General features: G+C 45.6%; 4 protein-coding genes across 9 annotated transcripts; 1 reads left to right on the forward strand and 3 right to left on the reverse strand.

Annotated features, from left to right (window-relative positions):
* Positions 1–60: 60 nt before the first annotated feature.
* LOC136546729 (uncharacterized) lies at positions 61–3,274 on the reverse strand. The gene is made up of 6 exons (XM_066538697.1): positions 3,197–3,274; positions 2,630–3,120; positions 2,027–2,173; positions 1,861–1,935; positions 892–1,748; positions 61–819 (listed from the first exon to the last, which is right to left on the reverse strand). Exons 2-6 carry the CDS (start codon positions 2,754–2,756, stop codon positions 235–237), a joined length of 1,791 nt encoding a protein of 596 aa, XP_066394794.1. The 5' UTR covers positions 2,757–3,120; positions 3,197–3,274; the 3' UTR covers positions 61–234.
* Positions 3,275–3,473: 199 nt separating this feature from the next.
* On the reverse strand, positions 3,474–4,604 carry LOC136544317 (protein ALP1-like). The gene is made up of 3 exons (XM_066536522.1): positions 3,990–4,604; positions 3,818–3,944; positions 3,474–3,679 (listed from the first exon to the last, which is right to left on the reverse strand). The coding sequence occupies exons 1-3, from the start codon at positions 4,602–4,604 to the stop codon at positions 3,474–3,476; spliced, it is 948 nt and encodes a 315-aa protein (XP_066392619.1).
* A 6,559-nt stretch (positions 4,605–11,163) lies between these two features.
* Positions 11,164–15,447, forward strand: LOC136542277 (organic cation/carnitine transporter 7-like). Of its 2 annotated transcripts, none has more exons than XM_066534629.1 (6): positions 11,164–11,285; positions 12,452–12,720; positions 13,013–13,250; positions 14,107–14,647; positions 14,736–14,938; positions 15,033–15,447. In XM_066534629.1, exons 2-6 carry the CDS (start codon positions 12,452–12,454, stop codon positions 15,258–15,260), a joined length of 1,479 nt encoding a protein of 492 aa, XP_066390726.1. In that variant the 5' UTR covers positions 11,164–11,285; the 3' UTR covers positions 15,261–15,447. The 2 variants fall into 2 exon arrangements, with proteins under 2 accessions (XP_066390726.1, XP_066390727.1); XM_066534630.1 differs by lacking the exon at positions 11,164–11,285 and adding an exon at positions 11,317–11,462.
* LOC136542279 (SH3 domain-containing protein 2-like) lies at positions 15,445–20,213 on the reverse strand. Of its 5 annotated transcripts, XM_066534632.1 has the most exons (8): positions 19,466–20,213; positions 19,315–19,384; positions 19,050–19,199; positions 17,291–18,552; positions 17,140–17,209; positions 16,873–17,024; positions 16,108–16,375; positions 15,445–15,877 (listed from the first exon to the last, which is right to left on the reverse strand). In XM_066534632.1, the coding sequence occupies exons 4-7, from the start codon at positions 17,417–17,419 to the stop codon at positions 16,217–16,219; spliced, it is 510 nt and encodes a 169-aa protein (XP_066390729.1). In that variant the 5' UTR covers positions 17,420–18,552; positions 19,050–19,199; positions 19,315–19,384; positions 19,466–20,213; the 3' UTR covers positions 15,445–15,877; positions 16,108–16,216. The 5 variants fall into 5 exon arrangements, with proteins under 5 accessions (XP_066390729.1, XP_066390730.1, XP_066390732.1 ...); XM_066534633.1 differs by having other exon boundaries at positions 19,315–20,213; XM_066534635.1 differs by having other exon boundaries at positions 15,445–15,868; positions 19,050–20,213.
* Between the last annotated feature and the right edge of the window lie 365 nt (positions 20,214–20,578).

A 20,578-nucleotide genomic window follows, 5' to 3' on the forward strand; every position in this document is an offset into this window, starting at 1 on the left:
ACTGGGATGTTTTATTTGTGATTTATGACGGCAGTACGAAGGTTACATTTTCCAATCAGAGATTGTGGATTGAAAAGCGCTCATATAACATAAAAGTTCGCCTTAGAAGGAAACGATTATATGAACTAGTTTACGTACATATATATGTAGGTTACAGACTACCATTGCATATGTACAACCCATCTTGCCAAAACAAAGCCAAGCATACAATGGCTACTTACATGACAGTGCCCATTAGATGCTCAACTTCTCCAATGCCCTTTGAACTAGCTGGCTATCACAACTAAGAACTCTAGGAAGCATGTCCAGTGCCTCTAGCCTCTCCTTACTCATGTGCGGGATCTTGTACCTATTCCCTCCATTATCTTTCATAACTTCAATCATGCATCCTTGTAGTGTGAGGAATATCCTATTCAGAATGATCGGGTCGTAGTTTTGATATTCCATGATCACATTCTGAATGAGCTCATCCATGTTTCTAGCAGTGGTTCTATCCGTTAATGACTGAAGAGAAGCGAAAAAACCGAGGTCTAGGCAGTTCATGTCCGGTGAATTAGCCGGCTGGTTCCTTAGCCGTATATCAAGTCCTGTTCGGGCCACTGCTGCAGCAAACTCAGCATCATTTTCTAGTATATGAGCAGGAGCATTGTCCTGCTGGATCCATATTGTCTTGTGTGCATCTTCTCGAGGCCAACGAGCTTGTATAGCTGGTAGGAGATAATTGATTATATAAAATCTGCTTGTTTCTCTATCAACCTTCATTGTTTTGGTGATTGGTGTGCCCCTCGGCCTGTTGTCACTTTTTCTTTTTGCTGGTTCCTGAAATAATATGCATTATTGTGAGAAGTGATAGAAAATGGATTGCAAATCGTATGTAGAGACGATTTGTACCGTTCGCACAAAAGGCCAAGTGCCTAGCTTGCCATCGAAATAACATCTACCTTCATCATCGAATCTTGGTCTGCCAACACTAGAAAAGAACATGACTTTGTCAATTGAATTCTTGTTGCGCACTGTCCTGTGTGGGTCATCTTCATCGGGAAGCATGTAAGCTGTCTTGGTCTTCTTTGTCCCATTAAACCATTTCTCATCTGTATGGATAATATCTTCCATATTGCGGAACTTGGGATTATTTGGCAAAGTGCTTGGATCTAACATAGACAGACACCAGCTCAACCGATCCTTTTTGTTTGCTTCTTTTAAATAGGGCCTGAGTGCACTGGAGTGTCGTCGTAGCAAACCTTCCGTGAACCACCTATGTAGAGTGGTTTTGTGTACACCTAGAGCATGTGCTAATGACCTTATGGTACCTCTTCTGTTTAAGGGAATATCAGCAACCCTTGACAGGTCCACCTGAATTTTTTTGCGATGACAATTCTTAGGTATCCTTGATTTGACATCTACTGGTATGCCTTGTGCCTTGCAGTTTTGTGCTCTTTGCCATATACGTTGTACTGTACGCAGATGCACATTGTGTTTTGTAGCAACATGTGTTGTGTGTGTCCTTTTTAATTTCCCATGATTGCTTATCTGAAGCAAATCTTCATATATGTCTTGCCTTTGTCTGTCTGTCAAATTCCTGGTTGCATTTGGTGCTTCATCTTGTGTTGCCTGAAAATCTTCGTCATCTGAGTCGGTCAATTCTTCTTCATCAAATATGACGTTGACCTCATCTGCGTATACGCCAAATTGGTGTATCAGATTGTCCATGGCATCTTGTGCATCTTGTAAGCCAACGTCACCATAGCCTAGCAAATAAATTAGATGGTGCATGCATATTGTTAGTACATGGATGATGACACATTTTAGCATACACAATTAATATTGGTAACATGTCTTGGAAATGATGGAAATAATCACCTTCATGCAGGTTGTCTTCTTCTTGTGGATCATTTAAATCAAATGGAAGACCAGCATCATGTGAGATATTGTCCCCTGTGAATTATCGTCTCCTGTAAGTACAAATTTTTTGCTACTACAAGCTGAAAATGCATCTATTGTACCCAAGAGATACAACTGTGGTTACCTTCATAAAGTTCTTGTTGGCCATCATTTTCTTCAGGATTGAGACCCCAATGATACCCTCTATTGTTGTCTCCTTCATGCACTTCATCGATCTGACTTGCAGCTTGAAGGATAAGGCCAGGTAAAGGATCAACCCCACTAATGTCACCTGCACCAATAATTTCAATGGATCATGAATATTTTTGTTTGCATTTTCCTCTTATTGTAATCTAATGAATATGCTCCCTGTTTTGTGTTTTTTATGGCTACAGGTGCATAATAAAAAGAGGAAGAACACATAGCAAGAAGCAGGTGCATACTAATTCTGTTGAGTTGTCCATCATTTAGCCAAAACCTGATAAACAATGATGGCAACTATCACTTTTCTTCTAGGCTTGAATTAAGATACCAGGACACTTTGAACTGATACACGATTAAACCTTTTCCCCCATTTTTTGAAAAGAATTCCATTTTCATTTGTACACAAAATTCTAAAACAAGGCATACAATTTACAAGCAACACTTATTTTAGGAGATGAAAAAAAAACAGAATATAGGCAGTTCATCATTTTAGGAGAGGTAGATAGAAGTACACTCATTTTGGGAGAAAGGCAGATGTGCTAACCTTGATGATGTTCTTGGTGTTCCTCTGTTTCTTGAAGATTGAGACCAAGGTGATGATGCCCTCGTGGCCTTGTCCCACCGTGCAGTTCATCATATTCTTCGTCAGGTGGATTGTTGAGATCAAACATGGTCTCCTTCCTCAGCTACAGTTGTGTTCAAATCTATGGCCATGGAGGTGAATGGTTGAAGTGGAAGGGAAGTGCTTGGATGTGGGCTTAAGTGGATGGTAATAGTGCAAGATGAAGCTGCCGGCGGTGACTTAGAATTCACAAAAGTGAGAAAGGGCGCCTGATTCAATATTTGGATTTCAAGTTTCAAGCATTGCCTTGTGTGTGTAAACAAAGAGCGCCAGAGTTTTGGCGCTAAAATTTTGATGCTGAAAAGCTACTTTTCACTGCTTGCCGATTTGTGCCCATAGGAGTATGTTTAATCGGTGAATACTACTGTGCTAATTGCCTTGTGTCGTGGCTGGTTTTGATACGATGAATGTATCTGTAGCATTGACATGATGTAAGCATTTAATGAAGGCATGTTGCAGCACAAAACTTTGAATCTGTCGAACACGTACGGTTTCCTAGCCTTTCTTCTCTCGTCTTGGTATGCACGCCCATTCCTTCAGCGACAATCTTAACGGGGCGGAGGGAGTATACATTTGCTACTGCATCCTATACATTGCATGCATATGACACACACATAAAACAATTCACAAGCACTAACAGACCCACAGATTATTACAGTCCGCAAGCAACATCATTACAACTTCTCAGCAAATAAAGCTAAAATATAAGTCCTCCACAAGCAACATTATTACAAGTTCTCAGCAATTACAAATGAAATACAAGTTCTCACAACCTATTGTACAGGTGCTCCGCAATATAATCACGAAACTCATTCATCTGTGCACGATCTTCGCTGTCAGGGGCATCAACAGTTTCAGGCTGATCAAACGAGGCCTCTGGCGGCACATAGGAAACATTTTCATCTACCAGCCCAAAGTCAACATCGTTGAGGCCACTCAATCTTATGAAGTTATGCAAAGCCATACAAGCAACTATAATTTTTGTTTGCGTTCTAGCAGGATAGCAAGGGATTTGCAACAATATGCGCCACTTCATTTTCAAAACTCCAAATGCCCTTTCAATGACATTTCTAAGCGATGAATGGGCATAATTGAATATCTCTTTTTTACCTCGTGGTTCTGCGACGTTTTGGAAGTCTTGAATATGGTACATGGTTCCCTTGTATGGAGCCAGGTATCCTGGACGGTTTGCGTACCCGGAGTCCACGACATAGAACTTCCCTACAACAGCACGTACCTGTAAGTGTTAAATACTTCAATTAGAAATGTCAAATGTACTAACAGTTAGGTGGCTACCTTCGGGTGGGTGAGGAAAGTCATCCTTCCATGTAGTCATGGCATCATCGAACACTCTCATGTCATGAGCAGAGCCAGGCCATCCCGCAAGGACAAATGTAAAAATCATATCAAAGTCACAAGCAGCCATGACATTCTGTGTTGTCAGGCCCTTGCGACACAAGTGCTGTACAAACTTATCAGCAGGCACTACACAAGGCATGTGACTGCCATCTATAGCTCCTATGCAGTCCTCGAATTCAGGATAGAACCGATGGTTCATCACCCTTCGATGCCTTGTTCTAAATTCTGGGTCCCTAGGTTTAATGATATCGTCCGCATACTTGATCACACACTTGAGCACTCTATAGAACATCGAGTGGACGGTGCCTAGTGATCTCTCAAATCTGTCCTCGGCTTGCCTAACTGACTGTGGAGCACCTAGAATCCAGAGGAACATCCCTAAAGCCTCAATAGAGGTGGACTTCTTTGTGTCTCTCAGGCCATACTCAGTTTTTAACAGATTATGCAAACTATAGAACATATCTGGGGTCATTCTAAACATGTTGTAGCAGGATGTTTCATTGCGTAGCTTCCATTCTACCCATTCCAACCCACTCATCTTTGGCACCCTCTAGTCTGCCCTATTGTAGTACTTGTCAATGTGCATGGCATACTCAGAATACGTACCATATATCAATGCAATTTCGTCGTCATCATCTTCTGCCAACATGGCAAAAAAATCCTCCTCCCACTACTGCTTCTTATCATCATCATCATCCAGCGCTGCACCAGGTTGTTGAGGTTCCTGGTACAAATGAAGTGTTGTCAGTACATATTCCAATAACCAAACATAATGATGCACCCTAACCTTAGCACATGTAACCAACTCTCACATTCACACAACACACATCCATTGTACCACATCACTTAAACATTCATCAACCGAGCAACAACACAATAAAGTTCACAACAACAAATGGTTCATGCCACAGGTTACCACACACAAACACACACAGGTGCATGCATTGATTAGAGGGTCTAGTTGTCGACCCTAGCGAGGTGGTCAAGGAGGACTTTTCTTCCTTCTTCATATGCGTCCTCAAAGGTGTCCATGTCAGATTCAGGACGGGCTAATTTGAGGACTCCAACCCACAAGTGACAATTTCCCATAGTTGCCACCAAATCTTTGGCCATCTGTATCACTTGCTTCCTCCTGGCTTTCTTTGCTTCCTCCTTGTCATCCTCTTTTTTCTGCCTGTCGGCCCAGATTTGGGATTGTCGTGTAGCCTTGTTCTCCATCATGACGTTCAAATGCCTCATGTTGCTCTGCATTTGACGAAGTGCTGGGCTCTTGGACTTCTTCCTAGGACTGGTACTAGTGCTGTGAGTGCTCATGCTGCTGAAGCTCCTCTTGCTGCCACTGCTGTGTGGAGTGCTGTGTGGAGTGCCGTTGTCGCCATCTTCGTCTTCGTCACTGCTAATGTACTGTGGCCCATTACGGCCGCCAGGAACATATGCGCTCTCCCCTGTGACTGCTACGCCTTGGAACATCTTGTCCATTTCTGGGAGGTACTCAGGAAGCCCATCCTTCATCTTCTGGCACTCCTTGTCCTGGAATATAGCAAAGAGGTTATCAGAAAGCGTACGAAGATAACTTAGGAGTTGTGGACACCTAAGAATAAGGTGTACCTCGCTGTTCTCCTCCCACCATTCATCGGTAGCATCGACAGAACCATCAGCAGAATGGCCCAATCCTGTGCTCTTGTGCTGGAGCTTCTGTATGGCTGGCCATTCCCTCTTCAGTTCTCGAACCTTACTGCCAAAGGTTACGTTGTCATGAACCAACTTTGTCGCTTTAAAGTACTCCTCTGTGATATTTTTCTAACCCCACTTGCTCATCTGACCCCTATTGCAGTAGCCGAGGTCAATCTGCTCACAGTACAGCTTACAGAAGACCTTAGTGTGGAAAGGACTCCACTTTGCCCTGTCAAGCCGGCTCTGAAATAATGCATAACCTAATTGCCTTAATAACCAGAGGCAACCATATGGAAACTGATACTGAAATTATCATGATAAGCAGAACATACATATGCATTCAAAGTTGTATTACTAAGTATGTTGTAACATTTTGTAATATGCATTGCATGTGACAAGTAAAAAAACTAGCCATGACAATTTGACAACCGCAGGAACAGGCCATAAGGAACAGGGCATGCATGCCACTAGAACATTGATAATTTGAGAAAAACTAGACATTTGAGGAAAACTACACATGCATGCTAGCAGCACCATGACAATCGTGTTCTGGGAATCGATCTGTACCGGGACTTGAGGAGGAGGCAAGTCGTCGTCGGCAGGCGGTTCCTGGCGGCGGCGTGCACCGCGGCCCCTAGAACCGCTAGCGCCGCTAGATGCGGAGCCACGTTGACGGGGAGGGACGACACCGGCACCACCGCTACCAGAGGCCCCGCGAGGCAGGCGAAGGCCCAGTGAACCCCTGCCGCTGCGTGAAGGCACGCGCACAGCAGGGGGGGCAAAACTGCCGCTGCCGCCGTCTTGAGCCCCGGACTACAGGATTCCCTGGTAGGCGTGCATGTTCGCCCAGGACTGCCTGGTGTTGAGGTCGAGCGAATCCAGCCTCAGCTGGCTAGGGGTGGGGTTGCTCGAAGACGGGAAGCCAGGAGGCGACGCGCCGGCGGAGGTGTGCGCACCGGAGGCGGAGAACGACGGCGGCTGGGACAGGAAGTCCCTGGTGTGGCCGCCGTCGCCGAAGCCGGAGTTCAAGGCGCCGTCGCCATAGCCGGAGTTCAAGCCACCAACGCCGTAGCCGGAGTTCAAGCCGCCGCCTAAGCCGGAGGCGTAGCCGTCGTCGTTGAACTGGTGGTCATCGTTGCCGTCCCCATTGAACCCCTCCATAGCGCACGACGGGTAGAAGGACACCGGATCTCGACAAGGATGGGGTGGATCTCGCTCAGGACGGCGTGGATCTGGCGTAGGAGAGAGCGGCGGCGGCGGTGCTATATGGCGTTTGCTGCGGCTAGGGTTTCGAAGGCGAGAGGAGCTGGTGTTGGTGAAAGGATAAGGGAGAGGGAGATGGTGTGTATTGTGGTGAAGGACGGCAGATCTGGACGAACGGCAGGGGAGGAGAGAACAGCGGCGGCGGAGGGAGACAGCGGCAGCGCGGGGGGAGAGCTAGGGGAGACAGCGGCCGAATGGATAGGGTTGGGGGGTGAGCGGCGTGGGGTTCAGAGGTATAGGGCGTCCAGTGTGCGCCCCGAGACAATTTTGGCTGGGCCCAAAATTTTTCCACCCCATAACTTTTGCAGCCCAAAATTTTTTCAGCCAGCCCGTTTAAATTCCAAATTCAAGATGTTAGAAAAACTTGTAATTTGGGCCTCATCTAAACAAGGTCATAGTTAATCCAAAGCGTTAAGGAACCAGGGGACGTGACCAACAACAGGCGACAGGAGATGTGAAGCCATCTAATCGGTACTTGTTTAGGCACAAAGTAAAAAAAAAAAAGCAAAGTCTAAAGACAAAAAGGAAAAAAAATGTAGTCCTAGTATGATTCTTGTCTGCCGGACTCAAGTATGCCCGCCTCGAAGGCATGCATGCCCTCGGCTGTAACCAAGAATAAAGCAGGTCTCCCAGATTATTGTTAATTGCTCGCATCATCTCATTCTCATGTTCCTGCTATTATGCCTTCTCCATCGTGTTGATTATTGAAGCCGCATTACTCCTAATTTCCCCGTACTTTAAATAAGAGTTAGTGTTCCTTGCTTATCCCTGGCGATATTCCCCGTACATTCCATTTATCGATCATTTTAACTCAAAAAATTAAACTGATTGAAACGAAAGATTAGTAATTCACTTATACTTCAACACCAGTGACCTCAGAGCAACTCTAACCAAGCCCTCAAATTTGACCCCCTATTCCTTCAAACGAGAACCTCACATTCATATTTCATCCCTTACTTCTCAGCGCACTCCAACCAATCTCCTAAATTTTTTCCTACTTTACACTGTATTGTCATGGACATATTTATCGGTGTCACTTGTTAGCTTTATGAAAAGAAAGAAAGGAGAAATAGAGGAAGGACGAGGGGCTCCTGGGGGTTCAAGAGAGAGAAATGAGAGTCCCTCTTTCATCGGGGGATGGATAGGGGGGCTCAGTTAGAGAGCTTTTCATGTGTTTGAGCTCTCAAAATCAGATGAGATCTCAAGAGGGGCTTGGTTGGAGTTGCTCTCATCATCTCATCTCATGCGTAGGGTCTCCAAATGTAGAAATAAGAGTTGGGTACAATTATTTTATTTTATTGGGCTCGCCAGGATTCCAAATAATTGAAACCCTAATACAATATTGAGTTGAACGCTTCAACCCAAAAGCTTAATATGTTGCAGAAATATGGACACTTCACTTATACTTCAACACAAATATTTGACTTGCTTTTTTCTTATATAAAGTAAGTATTTGTTAAAAACAAGATAATTACATCAAGTTTGACAAGTTTTGTGATAACCACACAATCGACAAGTTTTACAGGTGCGCTAATGATATTCAATTCAATTCAAAAAATATACTATTGCATGTAGGTGTTTGTTGCCAGCCGGGGTAGGGTGTGCGTGCGTATGTTCATAGGGGTGAGTGTGCGCTCGTATATGTGAGCATATACGTCTGTGGGTTTCGCAAAAGAAAAATAATGAATATGGGGTTAGGTGTAAGATCTACAGATCGATGGTAACATAAGACAAGAACGAACTTTCAGACTCTCGGGAGGAGATAATACCATACATCATGAATTTATAGATTTGTATTGCTTATGTCCATATGTAGGAACAGAGCTCGAGCAAATTTAAGAGAGTTATGCTGTGCATAGAGTTTTAATATGAGGATACGTATATGGTGAAAATTTAATTATAATTTTTTTTTTCATTTTGCTGTTGGTGTGCCCGCATCCACAATTGCAGATATTATTTTTTATTATTAAAAATATATATAAATATAGATATAGACAGACGTAGATAGAGATAGTCATAGATAGAGATTTTAATCATACAACAAAAAAGGCTAACAAATGGAAACTTGTGAAAAGAAATATAACTGAAAACTTCTTCCCTGTAAATAACTGCATGCTATACCAGTACTCTTCACCACTCCTGCTAGTAGCTTGATGAGGAGCGAACCATACGGTCCGTACCTAAGAATCCTATCACACCACCTTGTGTCCTTGAAAAAAAAAATTAGGTACGCAATACTATATATTGTAGCTTGTATAGCGTCTATGAAGTTCTTGGATTTTTGCATTGGTTAGCGCGCACAATGCAAGGTACAAGGTACACAGTATACAGCATGAACGAGATGAGAGGAAAACCGGTATGTATACACGTACTGACACGGTTGTACATGCAAGTGCAGTGTACAGTAGTACGTAGAGATTAGAGAAGGGACGGGGACGACGATGGAGTGATCAGCTAGCTGTGCGGTATCGGCGCGGTTCCTCCGCGGCGGCGCGTGTCCGGCGGCGGATCCACGAACTCGTAGTCTTGTCCCGCCGCCGCCGCCGCCGCCGCAGCGCCGAGCAGGTCCCGCGCGGCTGCCGCGTCGCCGCCGGCGGCGGCGGCAAAGGCGCAATTCTCCTGCAGGGCGGGCGCGCTCACCAGGGAATCCACGCGAAGCACCGGCGAGGACGGCGGCCGCGGTTGTGGTCGTCCATGCGCCGCGAGTCCGCCGCCGCCACAGCTGGCCGTGCACACGCCGACCGCCAGAACCAGCGCCAGGCAGGCGCCCGACGTTGCTGCCGCCGCAAGCAGCAGCCGCGACGACGACGACCGCATGGGTGACGATGGTTAGCTATGTAACTACACGGGCGGCTCGATCGTCATATAGGCTGCAGCATCCGGCCGGCAGGAGCTCCTCCCACGTACAGGAGCAAGCGATCAATGCTGGCAGTGGCAGCTGGCTGGCTGTACTTATATATATAATATAATATATATGCTATCTATCTATCTATACACACGCATGTATCATCTTGTCAGTGGTACGCCCGATGGAGAGAGGGAGAGACTCAGAGAGTGATGAAGCGGGCGGCGACTGGGTTCGGTTGGCGTCACGGAAATGGGTGGCACATCTAATCAAACCCAGTCACCGCCCGCCTCATCTCTCTCTGTCTCTCTATGTCTGTATGGTTATCATAGTCCCCAAGGCCCAGACGTCACCGTACGTGTCCACTCTAGCTGACTTGGCCAGTCAATCAGGGATGCGTACGACCCACGCGTATGGCTAGCTGCCATTTTTTTAATTTTCCATGGGTGATTAATATTAATTAATATATAATACCACTAGTGGAAAAAGGGCCTACAGTCGTTTTGCGAGACAAGTCAATAATAATGATAGGTACACAGTACCGTTGACGATCTTTCGCTTCTTTGATTACTGGCGTCCGTGCGAAAGAAAAACCACAGAGAGCACAAGCAGGAGGGCCTGTATGAGCAGTTTCATAGTGTTTTTTTTTTTGGGGGTCAGAGCCGGCAAAGCAGGAGGCCCTTGCATTCTTTTTGTCATACTAAATACTCTTTTCTCTTCGTTTCAAATTACAAGAGTTTTTAGCTTTGCTATATACAATGTTTTTACTATGTAACAAGAAGAGAGAGAGATAGAGATGTATTGGAAAAAAAAAAGAAATATACATTGGTAAGTGAGAATACCAATTAATTTTGGACAGGTGTAAAAAGCCAGAAAGTCAAGTATTATAGGACAGATGGAGTGGTGTAAGATTTGAGATGGCCTAAGTTTTCACAAATAGTTAGTCAAAGCTTATGCATGTTAGTGCATAAATAGTTTTCTACAGATTAATTATTTGTATCTAATATATATTGGTCTTGCAATAATATATAATATATAATATATTGTTGGATAAATTAATTGTAAAGCATTCATTTTCAGTACGTCCAGAAAAAACGAGAGAATATTTATTCCACAATTGCAGATTGGTGACAACTGCGTAAAGGTCCTAAGATTGAGTAAGCCTTTTGCTTGTGTGAGAACGAAGGTTTGTTGATGTTGTACCAACTGAGAACTCACCAAAAGATCTCCTTTTTTTTAAAAAAAAAGAAACTCACCAGAAAATCCAACTAAAAGTGACACTTTCTAGAATGGGACGAAAATATAGACATCCTGAGGTACTAAGATGTAAAACGACCGAAGGAGTGGACCGCCCCAGTCCCCCGTCCTCGTCGATACGTTCCCGGGGAGTCGGAGCCTCCGAGGCGCCGCGCTCGTCACGCCGCCGGCTCCGACGAGGTACACTCACCTACCAATCCCGCCTCTCTCTCCCCCATCTCTCTAGCCTCTCCCCGCTCCATTCATGCCTCGCGGTCCCTGCTCCTGGCCTGCTTCCTAGATTGGCAGGTCCGCTGATCCCATCCGCCCCTCGTCAGCTACGCGGGCTGCAGTTTCGATTTCGTTTCTCTCTCTCTGGTATGGGATTGCTGTGGTTGTTGGATTATTTTTGCGAGTATATGGTTAGCTTAGGCGAGATTGGTTCTAGATTTGGTAATGGGAGCCCGCGGTGCAATTTATTCCCCGATTCGGTGATTCAGGTTTCTCTTTTGTCATTTCCCCTCCCTTGTGACTTGTGAGGGGACGCCATGTTTGACTAGTACTTTGTTCTAAGGTGCCACCATGCTTTATTTTGATGTTCCGAATGTTTAGGATATGCGAAATTTAATTTGGTCCACTTCGTTATCCTGTTTTTGTGAATCACTCTTCTCTTTAGGAGACAAATCTGAACTTAGCGTGGCAATCTTCTTTTCCGTTGGACTGTGCAAAGAATGCCGCCGGCGACTTTGCACACCTGAATGGAAAATCTTAGTTACTCTATCCGTTCCAAATTCTAATTCGTTCTGAATTTTAACAGATACATAGTAAAAGCTATGTATAACGAATATCTATTGCTATTGTATTAAAAAAGCCAGAACGACTTATAATTTGTAACGGTGGAGTAAGCACTAAGCAGTAAGCTAAGTATGTGGCTGTTACAAACTTACAATTTCGATGCGCATGCGCATGGTTGTTTCCCTCGTGTGCCAAATTCAGTTATTTTCCCCAAACCGAGTAGTTATATATGAGTGAATACAGAGGGTTAATTGATGGTGTTGTACAGGTCTTTTTTTACTGTTGATATGTATAGTATCCAGAGTGCTAGGTTAATGTGCAATCAGGATCCCTGTTGCTATGAATATCAGATGCTATTGATCAGTAAAAGATCGTCATTCATTCTGTTTAGACTATGGTGCCAGTTATTTACCATTGAACAGGAAAACTGTGGTCTTAGACTCTTAGTTATTTTAGCAAAGCTTAGTCCATATCCACCATCCACACATCTGACTTGATATAGTGCCCTGGTGCATGACAATGATAATAGGATCAATTAATCTGTTTTCTTCATTTCTGCTTGCTTATTTCAGATGGAGGATGGCATATCTACTTATACTGTGGATGAGGCACTTGTGTCCATGGGGTTTGGGAAATTCCACGCATTCGTGCTTGCATACTCTGGAATGGCTAAAATCTCTGAAGCAATGGAGATGATGCTTTTGTCATTTGTTGGGCAATCAGTTCAAGCTGAGTGGGAGCTTTCTGCACAGGAAGAAAGTCTCATAACAAGTGTTGTCTTCGTGGGGATGCTTGTAGGAGCATATGCTTGGGGCATAGTTTCAGATAACTATGGAAGAAGGCAGGTTCTTCCTCACTTGTTCCATTGGCTATTGGAACTTGATTATGAGTGTTCTAACCTTTAACAAAATGCAATCTTTTTTGAAACATTATGGAGTGTTGCACACTGTTCCATGTCTGTAGGAACCTTAAACTAGGCACTTTACTGTTCCATGGTTAGGTTTTTGGGTTCAGCTCTAATGCTTGAATGTCCTGTTTGTTTCCCATCTCTGCATGTTATGTAGTGATAGTTTCCCATTTTCCAACATGTAACTATTTTTTGCTCATTCTAGACCCTTCATACTTCTCTACAGGGTTGGGTTCAACTTCACAGCCATTGTTACTGGAGGAGCTGGTCTTCTTAGCGCTTTCGCACCAAATTACTTATCTTTGATTGTACTGAGATTTATGGTTGGTGTTGGACTGGGTGGTGGGCCGGTTCTAGGTTCTTGGTTCCTAGAGTTCATCCCTGCTCCTAACCGAGGAACTTGGATGGTCATGTTCTCAGCATTTTGGACTGTTGGCACAATAATGGAAGCTTCTCTTGCTTGGGTAAGTCCATTTCTTTAGGAAAAAAATAATGTCAATGTTTGCCTTACATACAGTACTAGCTGTTTGAGAGATATTTTTAGTTATCAACGTAAACTAAAATCAGATTGTTATAAAATGCTGGGGTTATCTGTATGATGCTACAGTACATCCTACAATGGATGTTACATTCTAGTTACCAATAGTGGATGTTGTGGTGGATCTTTGACGGCTCAGTGCAGATCAGTGGGTAATACTCGGCTTAGATAGGCTTGGTGATGTACCTCGCCCTAGGGCAGTTGCGGCCATGGTGCCGCAGCGACGTAGCTGCCGGTGTCGTAGCAGTGCAGGCGTGGTGCAGTGACGGCGACCGACGGCGATGTGAGGTGCTGCGGTCCGGTGGTGGCACTTCTTGAGCACTCCCTTGATCGGTGGCAGTCTTGCCGAGCTACCAGCTAAGGCTTGCAAGTGTGCTAGTCCATGTGTGTCAGCTACATGTCACAGCTCTCCATGCAGATGTTCTTCTGTTGTCGTTATTACCGTACTTGTAAGTCTAAGATTAGGATATACCATTGAATCCTAAGGAACAGCGAAGCTTCTTCTGTGTTTTTATAATTTGAGCAAGTTTAGCCAGCACATGCATGGGTCTTCCTGTGCAATCAATTGGGTCTATTTGCTATGGTATTTTGCTCGTACATAGTTTTGATGGTGTGATTATTGACGACCATGGTAGTATATATATTGTATATAATATATAATGGATGAATGACACCATGTTGGTGTAAGTGGTCAAATGGCATGTGTGGTAATTCTAATCTGTGACTATTGCTATTTCCAAAATCTCCATGCAATTTTGTTTACTTATCTGCTCAATTTGCAGGCCGTTATGCCAGCTTTTGGCTGGAGGTGGCTGCTGGCACTCTCATCATTGCCATCGTTTGCTCTACTACTCTTCTACCCAGTGACACTTGAGTCACCAAGATACCTATGCATGAAGGGTAAAATAGCTGAAGCAGTTCATGTTTTGGAAACAATGGCACGAGTGAATTGTGTTTCTCTCCCCTCTGGTCGACTTGTCTCTGGCATTCGGACAGAACTTCATGATATCGGGGATTCCTCAGAAACAGCACAATTGATGACATCTAAGAAAAATAATACCACTGATCATGCTAGCAAATCTGAGATTGGAGGCCTCAACGCCATATTAAAGCTTCTATCTCCGAACTTAATCAGATCGACTCTTCTACTTTGGACCGTCTTTCTTGGTCATGCCTTTTTGTACTATGGTCTTGTTCTGCTAACATCAGAATTGAATCATGGAAATAGGATCTGTGGATCAGAAGAGGGAGCAGAAGTGACAACAACAGCCCACATACATGATGAAAATCTCTACAGAAATGTATTCATAACCAGCTTTGGAGGTACGTGTGTTCTTGCCCTCTGGTCAACCAAACATTTTCACAAACCATGTCTTGGGAATTCTTGATATTTGGGGCAACAATGATGCAGAGGTTCCTGGCCTTCTCCTGTCGGCTGCCATTGTCGACAAGATCGGGCGCAAGCTCTCAATGTCTTCCATGCTTTACATCAGTTGCCTGTGCATATCTCCGCTTATGTTCGCCCAGACAGAATCTCTGACAACCGTGTTTTTATTCGGTGCCCGGGTTTGCATCTCAGCAAGCTTCACTGTTCTTCATATCTACGCCCCTGAGGTTTGGTCCCTGCAATAGCCTGTGCTTCTTTACCACATAAACCTTGTATGAAACCTCTGAACATCGTTGCCTCTTTATGCCGTGTTCCTTGCAGATATACCCAACTGCTGTTAGGGCCACGGGTGTCGGGTTTGCAAGCTCAATTGCTCGGTTTGGTGGAATCCTGTGCCCTCTTGTGGCCGTCGGTCTGGTGCACGCATGCCACCAGATGGCAGCTATCTTGATATTCATCACGGTGATGCTGGCTTCAGCCATCGCCGTGTCATACTTCCCCCTGGAAACAAGCGGCCGAAAGCTGAGTGACCACGTCGCCGCCGCATGAGAGCTAATTAAAGAGTTCCTTTTTTTTTCTGACTTCGGAGGGATACATTACACCATACAGAATCAAGTCCAAGGGGCCGTTCGTTGTTTTGTTCAGTTGTTGTTAGAGGATACAGTGGGAAAGAAAGTGCAAAGGAGGCACGAGATTGTTACATTACTATACTATACTAGTATAATGCTCGTGCTAACGCAACGGATTTATCTTGGAGACGCACATGAAAACAACCAATGTTTTTTTTCCATAGTTCACGATGAGCCACATCGACACCCCACCATGATGATCCACACCTGCAACGTGCTGGGCGCAAGAAGCGGCACGCGTACCTCTCGCCGAGATGGAGCCGTGGGCCAAGGTGTCTGGGTTCGAAAAGGTGGACGTCGCGGCTAGGGACGCGAGGTTGAGGAGGTCGGCGATCTGTTCTGCGTCGTAGCTGGGAGCGGTCGCGTCGCTTCTCGCCCGGGGGTGCCGCGGCCTCGATGGGGCGTCGATGCGGCTCTTGCCAAAAACCATATGCAGGATAGGAGGCATTGGTGGTACTCATGTGGTGACTTCAAAGCCATAGAAGCTGCCGACTGGGTCTCTAAATGCACGTGTCTACAAACCATCATCTGTAACCCCTGAAACAAAAACTCCCACATCAGTACGTTTCGAGCAAACTCCCACAGATGAGCAACTTGCCTAGATCTCCACCTTTGTGGAACTAAATGAGCTAGCAAAATTTGATGCTGGAAAACAATCATCACCAACCCTTAACCAGCACTTCGTGCTCATGTCGAAAAAATAAAGCATGGTTGCTATGAAGGACGACTAAGGGAAAACAACATCTTGAGAATTTAGCAGATATTACCTTTACTGCACCTGTCGACAAGGCAAAGATAACTACTAAGCGCCAACCATTTCAGCAAACACCTTATGCAGCAAAGTTCAGAATAGCCATCTCAGGTTGTAAGTGAGAACTAAAGACCGGATGAACAAATAATTATCAGCATGATTGGCCGATGACTCATCTGGAGATGCAACCAAAGAAAAAGAAGCCAATGAGGCATATGAAGCCAATGACTTCTTCTCGGCTTTGGCCACGCCATCAGCATCTTTGGAAATACAGGTTGGATAATCTGCAATTTGATTAGTATTTCAGTTTATGCCGATGGATGGAAATCAATTCAGAAATCACTGGCCAACAAAAAAAATGATTGATCAACTAACTAAATAGTATATTCCCCGTGCTAATGCTATGGGGCATAGAACAAAAAAAGCCATATTCGACAAGCATCCCAGAAATCAACAGCAGCTTGTACATTTACTGAAGATTTTTTTTTCAAAAAAAGGACAGTAGGTGCGATAATTCTTGATAAAAAGGGACAGGAGCTGCCATGCTGGTTACATTGCTTCATTGATGTAAAAATTACGCTTCAACTAATATCAGTAGATATTTATAAAACTTCTATGTTTGTGTACAAGACAATTATGGCTTGATAGTCAAGATATTAACAACTGCAAACAACAAAGAAAATCAGTAGACTAAGGAAAATCTATGTTGAAGTGTCAAACGAAATAATTTCAATCTTACAATTTGATTATGATTTAGTGTGGAGGGTAAAGCAACACAGACCTTTGTGCCAAATGCATTCAGCATGTTGCCACACTCCTTTTCCATCTGTGAGCGTGCCTTTGCAAAGTATGTAGCAGCTTCGGATAAAGTATCACCACTTGTACATGTGCTTTTAACACCATATTTCTGGCTATCATCAGACAATTTATTCCCTAATACACATTGCACAGCTTATCAGTTAAGATCAGCTTTACTCAGATATAACAATAAAAATGGCAAGTACTGTTTAAAAACTTCCGTAAATGATAGATAGTATGAATGAACTACCTATTTCGACTTGTTTGGATCCTGTGACTGCATAGCTGTCCACACCCTGAACAATGTCCCTTTGTAAATGCTAGCAAGGATGCCAATGTTTAATCAGATTAAAAGGAAGGTAAATAGAGAAAAGGAGACAAGAAATATGCCTTCTTCATACTTTAGCAGCACGAGTCGATAAGTAAAGCTTTTCCATTCTCTGATGCAGTTTATTCTCTGACTCATCTAATAGCCAAACGTGCCGGCGTGTGCGGCCACCGCCGTGGCCGCGGTGGTGTTCGTCGCGCATGCGGTGGTGGGTGTCGGGGCTGCGGCAGCCGCCGAGGACGCCGGCCCGGCCACCCTGGGAACCTGCGGCGGTTGGGTGTAGGCGGTCAGGACGGCCTTGGGGAAGCGCCGGCGGGGCGGCGGCCGGGAAACCCTAGCCGCGTCCGTCGCGCCACCGAGTCCACCGTGCCGCCCCGTCCGCCTCATCCACCTCGTCCGCCATAGTAGGCCTTGGTACGGGCGAGAGGAGGGGTAGATCAAAGCGTCGGGAACCTGCATGCGCACGGGAGTGGGGGATCTGTGTGGCCTAGCCGCCGCCGCCGTCTCCCAACCCCGCCTCCGGCGCCGGCGGCTCCGCCCGGCCGCGCCGTGCGCCGCTGCCTCTTGCCTGTGGTGTGGGGGCACGCCGCCGCCGATTTAGGCACTGTGCCATCACGACCGGGAGGGCGAGGGCGCCACCGTCGCGGCCGAGAGGGGTGAAGACGTGCTCCATGCTGGATCGAGCCGCTCCATGCCACTGCCGGCCCCCCACGCAACCCTAGCCTCGTGGCCGGCGCCCGGTGGCCTGATGGCGTGGGGAGAGGAAGAGGAGTGGCGGCGGGAGGAGTCGCGGGATCGAAGAAGAGTCACGGGTGCGCATGCGCGTGGGAGGTCCGCGGGAGGGCGGACACACTAAACGTGAGCCGTTGGATTTGGATGAGTAACGAGAGAGAATGACTAAGAGATAATCTGGTGCATCCGTTTTGATGGTGTTATATTTTCTGGGTGCATTCATGGATGTGGATGTAGCATAGGTCATGACTGTAGAGTAGGCATTTGTTGTGTGGCTGTAGATTTATTCTAACTGGTGTATTATAGGGTAGGGTAGAGAATTTAGCAGATATTACCTTTACTGCACCTGTCGACAAGGCAAAGATAACTACTAAGCGCCAACCATTTCAGCAAACACCTTATGCAGCAAAGTTCAGAATAGCCATCTCAAGTTGTAAGTGAGAACTAAAGACCGGATGAACAAATAATTATCAGCATGATTGGCCGATGACTCATCTGGAGATGCAACCAAAGAAAAAGAAGCCAATGAGGCATATGAAGCCAATGACTTCTTCTCGGCTTTGGCCACGCCATCAGCATCTTTGGAAATACAGGTTGGATAATCTGCAATTTGATTAGTATTTCAGTTTATGCCGATGGATGGAAATCAATTCAGAAATCACTGGCCAACAAAAAAAATGATTGATCAACTAACTAAATAGTATATTCCCCGTGCTAACGCTACGGGGCATAGAACAAAAAAAGCCATATTCGACAAGCATCCTAGAAATCAACAGCAGCTTGTACATTTACTGAAGATTTTTTTTTCAAAAAAAGGACAGTAGGTGCGATAATTCTTGATAAAAAAGGACAGGGGCTGCCATGCTGGTTACATTGCTTCATTGATGTAAAAATTACGCTTCAACTAATATCAGTAGATATTTACAAAACTTCTATGTTTGTGTACAAGACAATTATGGCTTGATAGTCAAGATATTAACAACTGCAAACAACAAAGAAAATCAGTAGACTAAGGAAAATCTATGTTGAAGTGTCAAACGAAATAATTTCAATCTTACAATTTGATTATGATTTAGTGTGGAGGGTAAAGCAACACAGACCTTTATGCCAAATGCTTTCAGCATGTTGCCACACTCATTTTCCATCTGTGAGGTGCCTTTGCAAAGTACGTAGCAGCTTCGGATAAAGTATCACCACTTGTACATGTGCTTTTAACACCATATTTCTGGCTATATCAGACAATTTATTCCCTAATACACATTGCACAACTTATCAGTTAAGATTAGCTTTACTTAGATATAACAATAAAAATGGCAAGTACTGTTTAAAAACTTCCGTAAATGATAGATAGTATGAATGAACTACCTATTTCGACTTGTTTGGATCCTGTGACTGCATAGCTGTCCACACCCTGAACAATGTCCCTTTGTAAATGCTAGCAAGGATGCCAATGTTTAATCAGATTAAAAGGAAGGTAAATAGAGAAAAGGAGACAAGAAATATGCCTTCTTCATACTTTAGCAGCACGAGTCGATAAGTAAAGCTTTTCCATTCTCTGATGCAGTTTATTCTCTGACTCATCTAATAGCCAAACGTGCCGGCGTGTGCGGCCACCGCCGTGGCCGCAGTGGTGTTTGTCGCGCATGCGGTGGTGGGTGTCGGGGCTGCGGCAGCCGCCGAGGACGCCGGCCCGGCCACCCTGGGAACCTGCGGCGGTTGGGTGTAGGCGGTCAGGCCGGCCTTGGGGAAGCGCCGGCGGGGCGGCGGCCGGGAAACCCTAGCCGCATCCGTCGCGCCACCGAGTCCACCGTGCCGCCCCGTCCGCCTCGCCCGCCATAGTAGGCCTTGGTATGGGCGAGAGGAGGGGTAGATCGAAGCGTCCGGAACCTGCATGCGCACGGGAGTGGGGGATCTGCGTGGCCTAGCCGCCGCCGCCGTCTCCCAACCCTGCCTCCGGTGCCGGCGGCTCCGCTCGGCCGCGCCGTGCGCCGCTGCCTCTTGCCTGTGGTGTGGGGGCGCGCCGCCGCCGATTTAGGCACTGTGCCATCACAGCCGGGAGGGCGAGGGCGCCGCCGTCGCGACCGAGAGGGGTGAAGACGTGCTCCATGCTGGATCGAGCCGCTCCATGCCACTGCCGGCCCCCCACGCAACCCTAGCCTCGTGGCCGGCGCCCGGTGGCCTGATGGCGTGGGGAGAGGAGGAGTCGTGGGGAAGAGGAGTGGCGGCGGGAGGAGTCGCGGGATCGGAGAAGAGTCACGGGTGCGCATGCGCGTGGGAGGTCCGCGGGAGGGCGGACACACTAAACGTGAGCCGTTGGATTTGGATGAGTAACGAGAGAGAATGACTAAGAGATAATCTGGTGCATCCATTTTGATGGTGTTATATTTTCTGGGTGTATTCATGGATGTGGATGTAGCATAGGTCATAACTGTAGAGTAGGCATTTGTTGTGTGGCTGTAGATTTATTTTAACTGGTGTATTATAGGGTAGGGTAGATATACTATATTGCTTTTCTATAGAGATGTACAACATGTTTTTTGTTCTCACAAAATGGCATTATTATTAGTCTGAATTCATCTAAACGTCTCAAATTTCAAAATAGTTTCAAATGTAACATGATCCCTTGTCC

Source organism: Miscanthus floridulus, chromosome 3, assembly GCF_019320115.1.
Source record: "Miscanthus floridulus cultivar M001 chromosome 3, ASM1932011v1, whole genome shotgun sequence".
Classification (NCBI taxonomy): Eukaryota; Viridiplantae; Streptophyta; class Magnoliopsida; order Poales; family Poaceae; genus Miscanthus; species Miscanthus floridulus.

Bases quoted from the DNA above. Each gene is read 5' to 3' on its own strand.
- LOC136546729 (XM_066538697.1), bottom strand. From the start codon at position 2,756: ATGTTTGATCTCAACAATCCACCTGACGAAGAATATGATGAACTGCAC. The intron at 1,749-1,860 runs GTGATTATTTCC...TTTATTTGCTAG, and splicing joins AGAAGACAACCTGCATGAAG to GCTATGGTGACGTTGGCTTA. The intron at 820-891 runs GTACAAATCGTC...ATATTATTTCAG, and splicing joins CTTGGCCTTTTGTGCGAACG to GAACCAGCAAAAAGAAAAAG.
- LOC136544317 (XM_066536522.1), bottom strand. From the start codon at position 4,604: ATGAGTGGGTTGGAATGGGTAGAATGGAAGCTACGCAATGAAACATCC. The intron at 3,945-3,989 runs GTTAGTACATTT...TAACACTTACAG, and splicing joins CCGAAGGTAGCCACCTAACT to GTACGTGCTGTTGTAGGGAA. The intron at 3,680-3,817 runs GTAAAAAAGAGA...CAAAAATTATAG, and splicing joins AAACGTCGCAGAACCACGAG to TTGCTTGTATGGCTTTGCAT.
- LOC136542277 (XM_066534629.1), top strand. From the start codon at position 12,452: ATGGAGGATGGCATATCTACTTATACTGTGGATGAGGCACTTGTGTCC. The intron at 14,648-14,735 runs GTACGTGTGTTC...ACAATGATGCAG, and splicing joins ATTCATAACCAGCTTTGGAG to AGGTTCCTGGCCTTCTCCTG. The intron at 14,939-15,032 runs GTTTGGTCCCTG...TGTTCCTTGCAG, and splicing joins TTCATATCTACGCCCCTGAG to ATATACCCAACTGCTGTTAG.
- LOC136542279 (XM_066534632.1), bottom strand. From the start codon at position 17,419: ATGCGCGACGAACACCACCGCGGCCACGGCGGTGGCCGCACACGCCGG. The intron at 17,210-17,290 runs GTATGAAGAAGG...CATCCTTGCTAG, and splicing joins TATCGACTCGTGCTGCTAAA to CATTTACAAAGGGACATTGT. The intron at 16,376-16,872 runs GTCTGTGTTGCT...ATCAAATTGCAG, and splicing joins TGAATGCATTTGGCACAAAG to ATTATCCAACCTGTATTTCC.